Source organism: Pseudochaenichthys georgianus, unplaced genomic scaffold (assembly GCF_902827115.2).
Source record: "Pseudochaenichthys georgianus unplaced genomic scaffold, fPseGeo1.2 scaffold_1175_arrow_ctg1, whole genome shotgun sequence".
Taxonomy (NCBI): domain Eukaryota; kingdom Metazoa; phylum Chordata; class Actinopteri; order Perciformes; family Channichthyidae; genus Pseudochaenichthys; species Pseudochaenichthys georgianus.
The window spans coordinates 1-17,464 of record NW_027262114.1 but is presented as its reverse complement, the minus strand read 5'-3'; the positions used below and the strand labels follow the sequence as shown (position 1 = coordinate 17,464).

At 45.2% G+C, this 17,464-nt stretch overlaps 1 protein-coding gene across 1 annotated transcript; it reads right to left on the bottom strand.

Moving 5' to 3' along the window:
• Window positions 1-2,534: 2,534 nt before the first annotated feature.
• Window positions 2,535-17,409, bottom strand: LOC117440755 (laminin subunit gamma-1-like; the record flags this gene model as incomplete). Its single annotated transcript, XM_034076985.2, has 10 exons — window positions 2,535-3,670; window positions 3,960-4,059; window positions 4,335-4,493; window positions 7,690-7,889; window positions 8,538-8,652; window positions 11,851-12,000; window positions 13,648-13,792; window positions 16,082-16,219; window positions 16,865-16,944; window positions 17,204-17,409. Coding segments are annotated over 10 exons (1,550 nt in total), but the record flags the coding sequence as incomplete, so codon positions are not given.
• Between the last annotated feature and the right edge of the window lie 55 nt (window positions 17,410-17,464).

The following is a 17,464-nucleotide window of genomic DNA, read 5'->3' as shown; positions in this document are numbered from 1 at the left end:
AGTTAGTCTGTCAACGGTAGTAAACAAGGCACTCTATTAGAGTCAACCAGACTGTAACAACACACACAGAACTACCTCACTTATTGGACACTGCATCCAGAACACAAAGTGAAATGCTATCTGGCCCTAAAGAGACAGTACACTGTGGCAGCCTACCTGAGCACAGTGACTGATGTTACACACAGGAAGGAGCTGACAAAGTGCAGACTGAGTGCTCACAGCCTGAGAGAGAGAGAGACAGACAGACAGACAGACAGACAGAGAGACAGAGACAGAGAGAGAGAGAGAGAGAGAGAGAGAGAGAGAGAGAGAGATCTTTTCCCCATAATGACCAAGTCGCTGCACATTATGCCGCTTATTACTCGGCCACATTCTCAACAAAGTAACGTTATGACTCCCAATATTAATTGAAATGCTTTTATGGATTTAGAAAATGATTTGATTGATTTAAAAAATAGTTGTATTGATTTAAATTGACATGCATCCGCGAAGAAAAATAGTCCGTTGTTACCGTTTGAACTATAACGTAGCAACGGCAGGAACTGCTTCGATAGCGTTTTTGAGGAGCTTTCTGATTACAGATTTGAAAACATCGCTACTTGCTTTAAAAGTAGCACACTTCATTCTAGATGTCCCTGCCCTCATGCCAAAGTAACTGCACACTGAATATGTGTCGCCGTTTGATGTCTATGTCTGGACCGCTGCGTCAAAAGGAGGGTTTCTGCCCCGTTACTTCTCCGCTGCTTTTCTTGTCCCAGTTCGAACTGCATACAGTTAAATCGACCGGACTTCTTTCTGAAGATGTGAGCGTCCTTAACAACGGTCAATAAGTCCTTGACAGCGGTCTGTCTTTTCGGTATTAACAACGTGTCGTTCTGAATTGACCAATCAGAATCGAGTATTCAACTAAGCCATGTAATAATATCTTTTAAATCATTTCTCGTGCACTTTGTAGACGTCAGCGTCCTGAAGAGCTCGTGGACAGATCAGAGGAACAAGAGTTAAAGAGGAAACGCTGCATCTCAGCTCTCATCGCACCGAGCCCCGAAGAGACCTTTCCAGAACGGAGCTGGATCGCGTGCACACTAGTTTCCTGTCGAGTTGAAGACAGAAGAGACGCCGACACGGAGCTTCCTGTAGTAATGTTTCTTTATTATTCAAATGTTAGGATTTACAGGCAGTGCCGGGTCGCTCAGGTCCTCACAGGACGCGGGACACTAAAAGAGCTGCATGTCCAAGACAACAGGTTACAAACGAGTGGTACATTATAACTTACAATACTGTTTATACATCAGTGTGTGTGTGTGTGTGTGTGTGTGTGTGTGTGTGTGCACCTCCTGCAGCAGCCTGCATGGAGGGAGGGAGGGAGGAACCATGGAGGACAGACACACCTGTGAGACTCCGTCAGGGCTCCGGCTGCTGAGGGGTCGTCAGCTCAGAGACCCTGCTGGGCGCTAACACTTACACCGTCACCATGCGTTCAGTCGCTTCTGCAGACGGGAGCTCGACAAAGGCTTGGACGAGTTGGCCCGCGGCGTTGGGCTGTTGGGGTCGTGAGGATCAACGATGGCAGTTTCAAACAGACAGAGGTCGTGTTTGAAGTCCCTCGGGCTGACCTCAACATGTCATGGCTCTGAAGTGCAACATTCGATCCTAATGTCACAAATGGACTCCTCGATAAACTCCTAAAACACTCAAACCGTCCAGATCTGCCAAACCATCGTCCGCATTAAATCTGCATTGAACGTCCCGACGTGCCGGTTAGCATCCGGAAGTTTCTGTGAGCTGGAGACCCTCCGTCATCGCACTCTGGGGTCCCAACGTCTCCCGGTTCACGCCAGGAGCTGCAGGATCACTGCATACGTGACGTGCAGCTGCTGATTGGCTGCTGCACGTTTCTCTGATAAGGACCTGATTCCAAACGGGCTTCAAACCCCGCGTCAGCACACGACGACATTTGTGTGAGATAAAAAGTGGACCGTGATTACATCTGAATTTATATTAAGGCACAAAAACACTACTTAAATCTAGGATAGCAACGAGTGGCCGAGCTCATAGCCTCACGAGGGCGAGCGGATCCGTTCAGAGGTCCTGAAAGCTGGAACTACCGAATGAGAATACTCAGTCCGCTCGCGAGAATCAACAGAAACACAAATGAAGTATTGGAGCCTTGTATACAAGCAAGCATATGATAGCGATAATACCACAGATATTTATATATATGGAACCTGGAGGCGATTATTGGGATCGGCCATCGCTCGTTCTTAAAAGCAGCCGCTCCTGAATCATTTAAGCATATATTTACACAAACAACACATTCCTCACTATGTCAGATAAAAAACATTCACACAAAAATATAACATTTGAAATAATTATTAGCACCAGTGTATCAGATAATAAAACTCTCGCTACGCAAAATGTACAAGGTTGCATAGTGTTGTATTGAGCCTGGAAGCAGGTGTTAGCAGTGAGGAGGGGGAGGGGGAGGGGGGGGAGGAGGAGGGGGAGGAGGAGGAGGAGGAGGAGGAGGGGGAGGGGGAGGGGGGGGGAGGAGGAGGAGGAGGAGGAGACGAGCTGCAGGAAGGAGGCGCTTCAGAAACACGCGGTGTGCACGAGGAGGACCTGTGGAGACTCGGATCTTAAAGCGACCTGGAAGAAGCCCGACCCGATGGCTTCATGTCTTTGACACACGAGATGGCATCGTGTGCATGGAAGAATATAACCTTTAACCCTGATCCACATCACGAGGGAAGAAGATCAGAACTTCTGTAGTTCCCACACCAGGGAACGAAGAGAAACACTCCACGAGCTGTCGTCCAATCAGGTTACAGCAGGAGACAGAGGAAGTCCTGTTTTAAAGAACTACAAGCTGAAGGACTTTGTAGTCCTTCCTCGTGTCAAACGATGTCACATCACAGCGTTACATGAATGTGACGCAATGCATGCTGGTAAATGTAGGCTTCACTTACTGAGGAGGCTTCAATCACTACTTACCAACATGTATTTATTTATGCGTTAAGTTATTATCCTAAGGGTCTTGTGCGTCTGCAGCAGAGTGTGTGTTTGCTCTAACACACACACACTCACACACACTCTGCTGGTGAATGAAATACTGCAGGCGTTGGAGGAGCAGAAGACGAAGAGTCCTTCACTGTGTGCTTTCTGTGCAGCTGCAGACAGACTGGGAAGAGTTGCATGATGGGTAATACGTGTTCCTGGTGGCGGGTGCAGTCACGTCGGGTTTGTGGTTCTGGGTTCTCTCCCTCTGCGCGGCTTAGTTCGTCTGCCGTCACCACGCTACTGCCAAACTAAAACAGCTGCTTCTCGGACAAAACAAAAAAAAACGTGGCTTGAAATGTTGGCTTCTTTGACAGAAATGTGAAAGTGTTTTGGAACGGTGAGGGATCGGGGGTTTAGGGCCGCTCCAGGGACGGCGTGTTGAAGCAGCCCTCCGGTAACGTGTTCTTGATGTCGTTCAGGTTGTTGATGTCGGCGCGGATCTGGACGATCTGCCGGTCGTAGTCGTTGATGAGATCCTCCTGAGAGCGAGCCACGTCGCTCAGCTCCGTCAGCTTCCGGTCCAGATCGCTGGCGCCCATCGAGCCCTTCGCCCGCTTCAGGGACTCGTCCATCTGGTTCAGCTTGCTCAGGTCCACCTGATCGATGTTTCCTGAGGAGAGGGGAGGACCGTTAGCCGCCTGACGGCACCTCAGCTCATCCCTGGCGGTCCCCCACAGTCACAGACCCCTTTAGGTCTTACATTTTATAATATATTAATTTAGCTAATCGTTAAGTCCAAAGACGTCTCTTTCCCAAAGTCTGAAGTATCTTTGGGACACAGCAGTTGTAGTTCCACCGTTTGGCCACTAAAGAATTACCCGGCGCTCTTTCTGGGGACTTGATGCTTAAGTGGAAATCTGATTTGTCCTTAAGTGTGAGTGTGTGTGGGGTGTAGTTACCCAGCTTGTCCAGCAGTTCGGTGATGGTGCTCAGCACCGTCTTCACGGCGCTCTTCGCTTTGCGGGCGTTGTCCTCCGCCTCCTTCGCGTTGTCCGACGCCTGGAGCAGGAAACAGATTTTATCAATAAAACGTGCAGAGAAACTGAACAACAACAACCAACACTTTAATTACATTTCAAGACCCATGTAAAGGCATCAAGTAAACATAGGAGATATTTCAGTATCCAATCATTAACTCTACACTTCCATCAAACCTTAAGAGTTAAGGGTTTTCTGAGATTTAGTTTTACCACAAACTTAGGGTGAATAATAATATCTATCCCAATCCAATCATGTGATTAATAACTACTCTGTATTTATCTGAGAGTGCTCACCATGCCGGCCATCATCATGTCCGCCGCCGCCTCGGCCTTCTTGCGGTTCAATTCCTGCTCGGCGGCATCCAGCTGCTCCATCATGGCCGACACCTCCCCGTCCAATTGGGTGGTTTCTTCCAGAGCCTTCTCTGCGTCCTCCTTCGTCTTCGCCGAGCCCTGAAGAAGAACCACATGTTAAATAAATCCATATACTGACATTATTATTATTATTATTACGTCGCCAGGTTTGGCTGGCACAGTCCCCCTTGTCAGAGGCAACAGGGAGGACCTCTTGTCTCGGCTGGAGCGTCGGATGTGGCACCCCGACCCCTGCCGCCTTCAGCCGCGGGTCGGGCCACTGGAGGGCCCGACCCGCGGCTGAGCGACTGCATACAGCCTGTCAGGAGGACTATTCTCAATGCCAGGGCACCGTCTACTCGTATACAGTACGAAAACCGGTGGAAATTATTTTCTGACTGGTGCCAAGGGCGAAACGAGGACCCAGTGCATTGCTCTGTGCCTGCTCTCCTTTGGTTTCCCGCAGTCCCTCCTGGACGACGGCCGGTGTCCCGCTACCGTCAGGGTGTATGTGGCCACAACGCAGTGGGGTCCACAGGCTGGTATCCCTCTTCCTAAGGGGAGCCCTAAGGCTGCGCCAGAGTCCGGCATGGGTCTGATTTTCAAGACCCGCTCCCCCGCGCCGTGCAATACCGAACCCGCCCCGCTACCCGCACATATTGCCAATTAGTTCCGCAACCCGACCCGACCCGTCGGCACAAGATCCGCAACCCGACCCGAACCCGCATAGCCTATATATGAGCAGTGAAAACGTGCAATTATTAACACGCAGTTGCATATTTGTCTCAAAGCGTGGGATGTTGGTTATTTTCTCATCGAGGAACCAGAAGCCTCCAGACGTTGGATTTCGCTCTTGAGGAAGTGTTATTGAAAATGCTGTATCCTCCGCTGGAGAGCTTCAGCTCAGCCATTTGGAATGTGGCGGCTCAGCAGCAGACTGATGCGCTGCGGAGGTTAGGATAATGCGCGGTCCCGCGGGGGAGAGGTCTGAGGATTTAAACATTAAACTAAATTATTATTATTTTAATATATTTATTATGCAACACCCGCAACCCGACCCGCATCATCTTTGTTTTACCCAGAACCGAACCCGGAAAAAAGAGTATCGAATTTCTTTCTTCCCGCGGGTACCCGACCCGATGCAGGACTCTGGGCTGCGCCCCCGAACGTCCCATGGGCTCCCACATGGGACCTGCCCTTAGTGCTGGACGCCCTACGCTCGCCTCCCCTTGAACCATTGTCACAGGCAGAGGTGGCTCTCAGCCAACACTGCCTTCCTTCTTGCCATCACTTCAGCAAAGCGTGTAGGCGAGCTTCAGGCCCTGTCCGTGAACAGCTCGTGTCTGAGGTGGAACTCAGGTGTCACCTTATGGCCGAACACAGCGTTCCTCCATAAGGTGCTGGCACGCTCTCATTTCAATCGGCCTATCCAGCTGGCACGGTTTGACCCCCCATCAGGAGAGGGGGAGGAGAGGTCAAGACTCCTATGCCCGGTGCGGGCCTTCAGAGCTTATGTCCAGACTACCGCAGGCATACGGCAGTCTGCACAGCTCTTTCTCTGTTACGTGCTCCTAGAAGGGGCCGTGCTCGCTCAGCGCAGCCTGCAATGACGTCCACTGGATCGTGGACGTCATTGCCCAGGCATACAGGGCGAATGACCGCCCCTTACCACCCGGAGTAAAGTGCCACTCTACCAGGAGTGTCTCGATGTCATGGGCGACCTTGAGAGGTGGGCCCCTGGAGGACATATGTGCCGTGGCCACATGGGCATCCCAGAGCACATTCGCCAGATACTAGGGATGTAACGATACCAAAAACTCACGGGACGCGATAAAAAGTCCACGGTACGGTATTTATCACGATATTGAAAAATAAAGAATTATTTTTTTTTTTTTGAGAAAATGTTGTTTATTAAATAATAAATCAGATTTGTAGCATTTTCGTCGGATAGCAGTATTTTAACGTGTCAAAAACAAAGTGACAGTAACAGACTGGAACAAGAACAACCAGTGTTTTTGTACCGATAGTACTACCAAACAAAGTAGGCATTTTCTTTGTGCCACTGCATCTCACAAATAAACAATAAAATAAATCAAGTTTCACTTTAGTTTTTCAAGTAACTCAACTCAAACTCACTCACTCAGCATCATCTTTCAGGAATATGAGCATGTCCACATTTCCAGGTAGAAGCTGGGATGTTTGGGCGTTTGCAAAATCCCCTGCTGTGGAAAGAACTCTCTCGCTTGGTACTGATGTTGCCGGGTCACGTAACTGAATATTTATTTTAACAATGACGGAAAAATCAACATGTCTGGGAGGTTTTGCTTTACGCTGTGAGCGCTCCCGCGAGGTGCATGCATATCTCGGTGGGCATGAATAACACGGCATAACACCTCCTCCCCCGTTGACAGTTCACGAGTGTGCTCTCTCTCACCCCCCCCCCCCGTGTCAGCGCGACACGTTAGTGGCGAGTTCAGACCCGACGGGTAATAATGGATTATGACGGAAATGTTACGATCCTGTCTGTCGAAATGACGGACAGCGAAAAAGTCTAACGCCACCTCTGTGGGACGGAGAGATATGCTTTGGCCATGGGTGACAGCAGTGGGTCAAACTGAGCATTGTCTCTCCACCACTTCAAGAACAATACAGTTGTTGCCAAGAAGGTGAGGCTTATTGACAGAGATATAAATATACTGTTGGTACTTGTCAATGTCTCTAGGTGGTTAAATAAAGGTTTAATTTAAAAAAATATATATATATTAACCATGTAATATCGCGGTAGATTTGGTCAGTCTCACGACGGTATTGAGACATTTATTTATCGCAATACCGCGATATTCGGTATATCGTTACATCCCTACCAGATACTACAGAGTGAATGTTGCCGCACCTCACCCGTTGGGTGTGGTCCTCCTGCAGAGTCCACCTAGTCCATCCCTATAGGGTGGGTACTCAGGTTTCCTCGTGACTCTGTTGATATAAGTCATCGCCTCTGGCGGTCAGTATGGATGTATTGAAAGTTACGTATGTAACTACAGGTCTATGAATCCTGGATGACCACCAGAGGTCTTGGTCACTCGGAATCTCGTGTTCCCGCGATAACATTCCATAGGACTGAACTCGTTGACAACACCGGAACTTATGCTTTCCGGGGTCATGCGAGGTCACACGTGACTTTGTTGACATAAATACTCGACCTGCGCGAGACAGCATATATCCAGTGCTAAGCACGGCCTCTGGCGGTCATCCAGGATTCAGCAACCCCTAGTTACATACGTAACTTTCGTTTTACCTTCTGCACGGTTCCTGCGATCTTCTCCGCGTCCTCCGCCTTGGCCTTGGCCTCCCGGGCATCGGCGGCTGCGTTTCCGAGAGTCGTCTCCGCCTGCCGCGTCTTCTGGTTGGCCGCCATGATGGTGGCGTTGATGGCGGGGATTTTCTTCAGAGCGTCCTCCGCCGCCGTCTTGTTGTCGTTCACTCTGCGGTCAAAGTCTGCAGGAAGAGAAGAAGAAGAAGAAGAAGGCAGGAGGAAACGTTAACTGAGACAGTGGAAACACAAAAACCCCTTCGATAAAACTTCAATACCATCTAAACACTAACAAACACCTTAACAGAAGCTCCTTAATGACATTTAAAAACCCCTCTTAATTAACCCTTAATTTCCCCCTGAACACCTTAAACTAAATCTCTAAATTAAGCCACAAAGGACCCATTTCCCCCCTAAAAACAGATTCATTTTAAGTAGTCCTTAATGTATCCCCTAAAACTGAAACCACCTTAAAATAAATGTATTAGTTAATCATTAAATAACCACCTGTAGCAGATACCGTAACAAAAACTGCTTAATGTACCCCTTTAAACTAACAAACACCTTAACATAAATCTCTTAATTAAGCCTTAAATGACCTATTAAAACAAAGAAACCTCTTAATTTACCACCTGAACCCTTAACCCTCATAATTACTCCTTAATTTAACCCTTAAAACTAACACCTTACAAGAAACCCGTTGAAACTGAACTCTTTTCGTCCGGAACAGAGAGAACCGTTAGGTAGATTTATAACAAAACTTAACTCACACATTAATGTAACATTAGAGTGAGTAATATGTTGATATGTTATGATATATTAATATGTAGTACCTCGCAGGTCCTCCAGGATGCCTTCGGCCTCTCTGAAAGTCGCCTTCCCTTTCTCCGCCGCCTCCCCAGCCAGAGCTTTAGCAGCGTCCGCTCGGGCCAGCAGCTGATCGGCAGTCTGAGAACACGTCAACATGTTACATGTGATGTTCCCATGGTTGCTGTAACATGCTACATACATGTGATGTTCCCATGGTTACTATAACATGTTACACACATGTGATGTTCCCATGGTTACTATAACATGTTACACACATGTGATGTTCCCATGGTTACTATAACATGTTACACACATGTGATGTTCCCATGGTTACTGTAACATGCTACACACATGTGATGTTCCCATGGTTACTATAACATGTTACATACATGTGATGTTCCCATGGTTACTGTAACATGTTATATGTGATGTTCCCATGGTTACTGTAACATGTTATATGTGATGTTCTCCTGGTTACTGTAACATGTTATATGTGATGTTCCCATGGTTACTGTAACATGTTATATGTGATGTTCCCATGGTTACTGTAACATGTTATATGTGATGTTCTCCTGGTTACTGTAACATGTTATATGTGGTGTTCCCATGGTTACTGTAACATGTTACATACATGTGATGTTCTCCTGGTTACTGTAACATGTTATATGTGATGTTCCCATGGTTACTGTAACATGTTATATGTGATGTTCTCCTGGTTACTGTAACATGTTATATGTGATGTTCCCATGGTTACTGTAACATGTTATATGTGATGTTCTCCTGGTTACTGTAACATGTTATATGTGGTGTTCCCATGGTTACTGTAACATGTTATATGTGATGTTCTCCTGGTTACTGTAACATGTTATATGTGATGTTCCCATGGTTACTGTAACATGTTATATGTGATGTTCTCCTGGTTACTGTAACATGTTATATGTGATGTTCCCATGGTTACTGTAACATGTTACATGTGATGTTCCCATGGTTACTGTAACATGTTATATGTGATGTTCCCATGGTTACTGTAACATGTTATATGTGATGTTCCCATGGTTACTGTAACATGTTATATGTGATGTTCCCCTGGTTACTGTAACATGTTATATGTGGTGTTCCCATGGTTACTGTAACATGTTATATGTGATGTTCCCCTGGTTACTGTAACATGTTATATGTGATGTTCCCCTGGTTACTGTAACATGTTATATGTGATGTTCCCATGGTTACTGTAACATGTTATATGTGATGTTCCCATGGTTACTGTAACATGTTATATGTGATGTTCCCATGGTTACTGTAACATGTTATATGTGATGTTCCCATGGTTACTGTAACATGTTATATGTGATGTTCCCATGGTTACTGTAACATGTTACATGTGATGTTCCCATGGTTACTGTAACATGTTATATGTGATGTTCCCCTGGTTACTGTAACATGTTATATGTGGTGTTCCCATGGTTACTGTAACATGTTATATGTGATGTTCCCCTGGTTACTGTAACATGTTACATACATGTGATGTTCCCATGGTTACTGTAACATGTTACATGTGATGTTCCCATGGTTACTGTAACATGTTATATGTGATGTTCCCATGGTTACTGTAACATGTTACATGTGATGTTCCCCTGGTTACTGTAACATGTTATATGTGATGTTCCCATGGTTACTGTAACATGTTACATACATGTGATGTTCTCCTGGTTACTGTAACATGTTATATGTGATGTTCCCATGGTTACTGTAACATGTTATATGTGATGTTCCCATGGTTACTGTAACATGTTATATGTGATGTTCCCATGGTTACTGTAACATGTTATATGTGATGTTCCCATGGTTACTGTAACATGTTATATGTGATGTTCTCCTGGTTACTGTAACATGTTATATGTGGTGTTCCCATGGTTACTGTAACATGTTATATGTGATGTTCTCCTGGTTACTGTAACATGTTATATGTGATGTTCCCATGGTTACTGTAACATGTTATATGTGATGTTCTCCTGGTTACTGTAACATGTTATATGTGATGTTCTCCTGGTTACTGTAACATGTTATATGTGATGTTCCCATGGTTACTGTAACATGTTACATGTGATGTTCCCATGGTTACTGTAACATGTTATATGTGATGTTCCCATGGTTACTGTAACATGTTATATGTGATGTTCCCATGGTTACTGTAACATGTTATATGTGATGTTCCCCTGGTTACTGTAACATGTTATATGTGGTGTTCCCATGGTTACTGTAACATGTTATATGTGATGTTCCCCTGGTTACTGTAACATGTTATATGTGATGTTCCCCTGGTTACTGTAACATGTTATATGTGATGTTCCCATGGTTACTGTAACATGTTATATGTGATGTTCCCATGGTTACTGTAACATGTTATATGTGATGTTCCCATGGTTACTGTAACATGTTATATGTGATGTTCCCATGGTTACTGTAACATGTTACATGTGATGTTCCCATGGTTACTGTAACATGTTATATGTGATGTTCCCCTGGTTACTGTAACATGTTATATGTGGTGTTCCCATGGTTACTGTAACATGTTATATGTGATGTTCCCCTGGTTACTGTAACATGTTACATACATGTGATGTTCCCATGGTTACTGTAACATGTTACATGTGATGTTCCCATGGTTACTGTAACATGTTATATGTGATGTTCCCATGGTTACTGTAACATGTTACATGTGATGTTCCCCTGGTTACTGTAACATGTTATATGTGATGTTCCCCTGGTTACTGTAACATGTTATATGTGATGTTCCCATGGTTACTGTAACATGTTATATGTGATGTTCTCCTGGTTACTGTAACATGTTATATGTGGTGTTCCCATGGTTACTGTAACATGTTATATGTGATGTTCCCCTGGTTACTGTAACATGTTATATGTGATGTTCTCCTGGTTACTGTAACATGTTATATGTGATGTTCCCCTGGTTACTGTAACATGTTATATGTGATGTTCCCATGGTTACTGTAACATGTTATATGTGATGTTCCCATGGTTACTGTAACATGTTATATGTGATGTTCCCATGGTTACTGTAACATGTTATATGTGATGTTCCCATGGTTACTGTAACATGTTATATGTGATGTTCCCATGGTTACTGTAACATGTTATATGTGATGTTCCCATGGTTACTGTAACATGTTATATGTGGTGTTCCCATGGTTACTGTAACATGTTATATGTGATGTTCCCATGGTTACTGTAACATGTTATATGTGATGTTCCCATGGTTACTGTAACATGTTATATGTGATGTTGGTTAATTGAACACAGATTAAAGTGCAGTACCTGCTGCTCGCTGCGTCCTTTGTCCAGCAGTTTGCGTACTTCCTGCTCTTTGCCCTTCAAATCGTCTCGCAGGTCGTTGTACTCCTTCTCCGTCTTGTCGATGAGCTTATCGAGGTCCGACGCCTCCTTCTTTATTTTACTGGCCTCATCCTGAAACACACGAAATACGTCTTAATACACGTTGCTGTGTTTGGGACCGGATGTCAGTGGGAAATAATTACACTTTCAGTTCTGTATTATATACATACTATATTAAATTAAAACGTATTTATACATCAATGATGCATTTCTATATGTTTATTTCCACCGTGTGTGTGGATGCTGGCGTTGCTGCATGCGTGTTGTGTTTGGATGTATTCCTCCCACATGTCTCCATCTGGTGGAGAACATTACAACGTTCAACCTGAAGCTCCGGATGTGAAGCTGACTTTCAATGGCTTTCAATGGGAACACACACTTTATAAATGACCAGAGATGTTAAAGTACACACATCCTTTACTCAAGTAGAAGTACAGATACTCGTGTTTAAAAAGTACTGACTAAACTTCTTTACTCAAGTCAAAGTAAAGAGGCTTTGAAGTGTACTTCAGTAGAAAGTACCCATAACTAGCAGCTGTTTTAAAGAGTACCTGACCTCCCTTTATATCAATAGAACAATAATGTCATTGTTAGCTAATGAATGTTTCCATGCTGAACAACGGCAACATGACAACGTTTCCATTGGTCCCTCTTCTTTAGAGAAGACCAGGAAGTGATGGATACACGGATCGTGTTCAAAGGTATTTGGGTTCAACATGTAAGAAGTAGAAAGTACAGGTATTTGAGTTCAACATGTAAGAAGTAGAAAGTACAGGTATTTGAGTTCAACATGTAAGAAGTAGAAAGTACAGGTATTTGGGTTCAACATGTAAGAAGTAGAAAGTACAGGTATTTGTGTTCAACATGTAAGAAGTAGAAAGTACAGGTATTTGAGTTCAACATGTAAGAAGTAGAAAGTACAGGTATTTGGGTTCAACATGTAAGAAGTAGAAAGTACAGGTATTTGAGTTCAACATGTAAGAAGTAGAAAGTACAGGTATTTGAGTTCAACATGTAAGAAGTAGAAAGTACAGGTATTTGAGTTCAACATGTAAGAAGTAGAAAGTACAGGTATTTGAGTTCAACATGTAAGAAGTAGAAAGTACAGGTATTTGTGTTCAACATGTAAGAAGTAGAAAGTACAGGTATTTGAGTTCAACATGTAAGAAGTAGAAAGTACAGGTATTTGAGTTCAACATGTAAGAAGTAGAAAGTACAGGTATTTGAGTTCAACATGTAAGAAGTAGAAAGTACAGGTATTTGAGTTCAACATGTAAGAAGTAGAAAGTACAGGTATTTGAGTTCAACGTGTAAGAAGTAGAAAGTACAGGTATTTGGGTTCAACATGTAAGAAGTAGAAAGTACAGGTATTTGAGTTCAACATGTAAGAAGTAGAAAGTACAGGTATTTGAGTTCAACGTGTAAGAAGTAGAAAGTACAGGTATTTGGGTTCAACATGTAAGAAGTAGAAAGTACAGGTATTTGAGTTCAACATGTAAGAAGTAGAAAGTACAGGTATTTGAGTTCAAAATGTAAGAAGTCAAAGTAAAAGTCGTCAGAAAAAGAAGTAGTGGAGTAAAGTACTGACACCAGAAACATGTACTTAGGCACAGTAACAAAGTATTAGTACTCCACTATTCCCCGCTCTGTAAATCACACACTAATGTGAGAGAATATTAGAAAGCCTAAATATCCCCCATGATGCCCGGGGGCACTGACCTCCAGAGTCTTGGTGTTGAACGGCGGGATGGAGGTAAGGTTGGCGAAGATCTTCAGCGCTCGGTTCCCGGCGTCCTCGGCCTCCGCCTGCACTTTGTTGGCCTGCTTCTCCAGACTCTTGGCCAGCTCCTTCGCCTCGGTGTACCTGAACACATCACGGAGAAGGGTGGATATTAATACAAACGTATATATAGGGAGGTGTGTGGTGCAGTGGGTTGTGCGTTGGTGTTGGGATCAGGGGAGCTCAGGTTCAAACCCCACTGCAGTCAGCCCTGAGACGCTTCACCCCAAAGTGCTCCTGTGGGGATTGCCCTCAGTATGGAGTATGTTAGTCGCTTTGGATAAAAGCGCCTAACACGTGACATGTGATGATGTGTTTCCAGTTCTCTGACCTTTCTTAAGAAGTCTGACTTTTTTCACTATTGGACTCGTGCAGAATTATTGCTTTATCTTAGAACTTTGACTTTCTTGAAGTTGTAAGAAATACCCGTCAATAATCGGGGGGTCCCCACCTGCCGTTTATTACGCAGTATACCGGGCGGCGCCAGAGAGTTTCTTTTGGGGGTGCTGTGGGGTAGCTTGACATTTCATAGAGGGTGCTCAAACATGTAGGGCTTCCCATTAAGGGACGGGCGCTACAGTGGAACTTTCCACACACACACACACACACACACACACACACACACACACACACACACACACACACACACACACACACACACACCACACACACACACACACACACACACACACACACACACACACACACACACACACACACACACACACACACACACACACACACACACACACACACACACACACACACACACACACACACACACACACACACACACACACACACACACACACACACACACACACACACACACACACACACACACACACACACACACTACAATGAAGGCACGATAACCAGCTCACGCATACAGGTGTAAGCAGGGGTAAAGTGATGTTTTTATAGGTGTTGTGTGGACCTAATATCCTCTGAGACCCACTGAGATAACTTAGCATAGCCGTGGGAACATGTTTCAAATGGGGGGTGCTGTGGGGATGACACCAGGGCTGGTTCTGACCAATGGTCCTTTAGGCAAGACTTTAGCTGGCAATGAAAAACCGCTACAAAAGACCAACACACTACAAAAAGAGAAACATATTGACAAGGTGGACAGCTTATATAAAAAGGCTTCAAATGTATTTAGTATTATAACATGTTTTAATTGGGGGGTGGACGTCATATCCTCTAGGGGGGTCCGGTGGTATGCCCCCCCGGGAAGATTTTTTTTAACATTTTAAAGTAAAATGCTTCAATCTGGAGCACTTTGGGCAGAATTACTAGAGACTGATCTAGGGGGTACAAATCTAAACACCCATATGAAAAAGATCAGTTTACATTTTAATAATCAAATAAGTATGTCAACATTTCCAATAACCTACCATAGCCAATAACAAATACATGTTCATTTATATCTTATTTTACCAGTTAACATTTATTTATGCATATTTTTAAATCTCTCCAGTTGTAAACTATATGTCTGGTTTACTGTCCTATAGTTTACATTGGAATGATTTCAATGTTTTTAACAACAGAAGCTAACAACAATCCCCACCGGTACCGGTGCACCCCCCCCCTCTCTCTCTCTCTCTCTCTCACACGCTGGCTGTGAGCTGCGGGCGCCTGATAAGCCAACATCCCCCACTTTCATCACTACAGCGCCCATCGTACGGGGCAAATGGAAAAGGGTGTTATCTTTACTTAATTATGAATGTTGTGTTGTCGTTTTTTTTGTATTATATCTTGTGGAACTGCAGATCCCCTGACCTCCACCAGGGGGTGCTGCAGCACCCTCAGCACCCCTACTTCCCACGGCCCTGTAACTTAGACTAAAGTTAACTATCTAAACACTCGGAGTCCTTTACCTCACTGAGCTGAGCTGACATCATTTTCGGATCAATCATTTGAAAAATGATGAATTTCACATATATATATATATATATATATAAAAAAACATACATTTATTGCAGTTGCTCGGCCAAATTTGCCGGGTGCCGTCAAATAATGTTATATTCTAACGTTCATATGAATGAATATGCGACCGTTAAAGAGCTGTCTGTTTTCGACGCGAGGAAATGCTTTGGCCAAAATAGAAGAATAAATCCTTTGAATTATGAATACTGGACACAGTAAGCCTAAAGACATGTAGTGACCATTGCAAGTGACAAATAAATATTATAATTTGAGACCCCCCTCAAATGTTGCTGTTGAGGCTTTCAGGGGGGCTCAGGTGTTAATCAGGGGGTCGAGTTCCCCCGGACCCCCCCGTATTTCACACACTGAATATAATCCATCACCGCCAGACCTGTAAATATAAATATATAATATAATAACTAAATGTATTTAAAGATGTCGTACTTCTTGTTGAGCTCGTCCATCTCGCGGCTCGTCCGGCTCTCGCCCTCCAGAGTCTTCAGCAGCAGCTCGTGAGCTCGAGTCGACGTGTCGTTCGCGTCTTTAGCGATCTTCTCGATCTGATCGGCGTCCAGTTTGTGCCTGAGAGGAGAAAAACAATAATATTTATATATATTATTTTTGTTTTATTTCAAGGAAAAAATAATTTTAAAAGTCGTTATATTTGAAGTGGGTTCTCTGCCCTGGGTTCTGTCTGCAGGGTTATCTGCCCTGGGTTCTGTCTGCAGGGTTCTCTGCCCTGGGTTCTGTCTGCAGGGTTCTCTGCCCTGGGTTCTGTCTGCAGGGTTCTCTGCCCTGGGTTCTGTCTGCAGGTTCTCTGCCCTGGGTTCTATCTGCAGGTTCTCTGCCCTGGGTTCTATCTGCAGGGTTCTCTGTCATGGGTTCTGCCTGCAGGGTTCTCTGCTGCCCTGGGTTCTGTCTGCAGGGTTCTCTGCCCTGGGTTCTGTCTGCAGGTTCTCTGCCCTGGGTTCTATCTGCAGGTTCTCTGCCCTGGGTTCTATCTGCAGGGTTCTCTGTCATGGGTTCTGCCTGCAGGGTTCTCTGCTGCCCTGGGTTCTTTGCAGGATTCGCTGCCCTGGGTTCTCTCTGCAGGTTCTCTATCATGGGTTCTGCCTGCAGGGTTCTCTGCTGCCCTGGGTTCTGTCTGCAGGGTTCTCTGCCCTGGGTTCTCTGCCCTGGGTTCTGTCTGCTGTGTTCTCTGCCCTGGGTTCTGCCTGCAGGACTCACTTGTCGGCCAGGTTGCGGGCCTCCTCAGCGAGCAGCGTCATGTTGTTCGGGTCTCCGCTGCCAGTCGGGGCTCTGATGTCCTGCAGAGAAACATCGCAGTTAATTATATCCACGCATTTACGTTCCCAGAGATGTTGAAGTGACTGTTATTCTGTTGTGCTTTTATCTTAACGTGTGTAGATGTATGCAGGCGTCTGATCGAGTATATACATATCTTTATATATGTGTATTTGTGTGTATTTGTGTGTTCTGGAGAGCGGGACACGGTACTGGGATCTCTGAACACACAAGCTGGAGGATCGACAGTCAGGGCGACTGGTGTCTGAACTGGCTCCTCACCACTTTGGCCACGGCCTCCTTGGCTTTGTCCAGTTCGTGGCGGGCTTTATCGATCAGACTCTCTGCGTCTCTCACTCTGGACCTGGCTCGGTCCGACTGGAGCCCGGTGTCGTCCACGGTGCTGCGGATGTTCTGCAGGCGGTTCCACTGAGCGCTCAGAGTGCCGTTGATGGTGCTCAGACGCTCCAGCAGCCCGCGGTCCACGTCTGCGGGGAGAGGGGTTCAGTCAGGACATTCAACGCGTGTGTGTGTGTGTGTGTG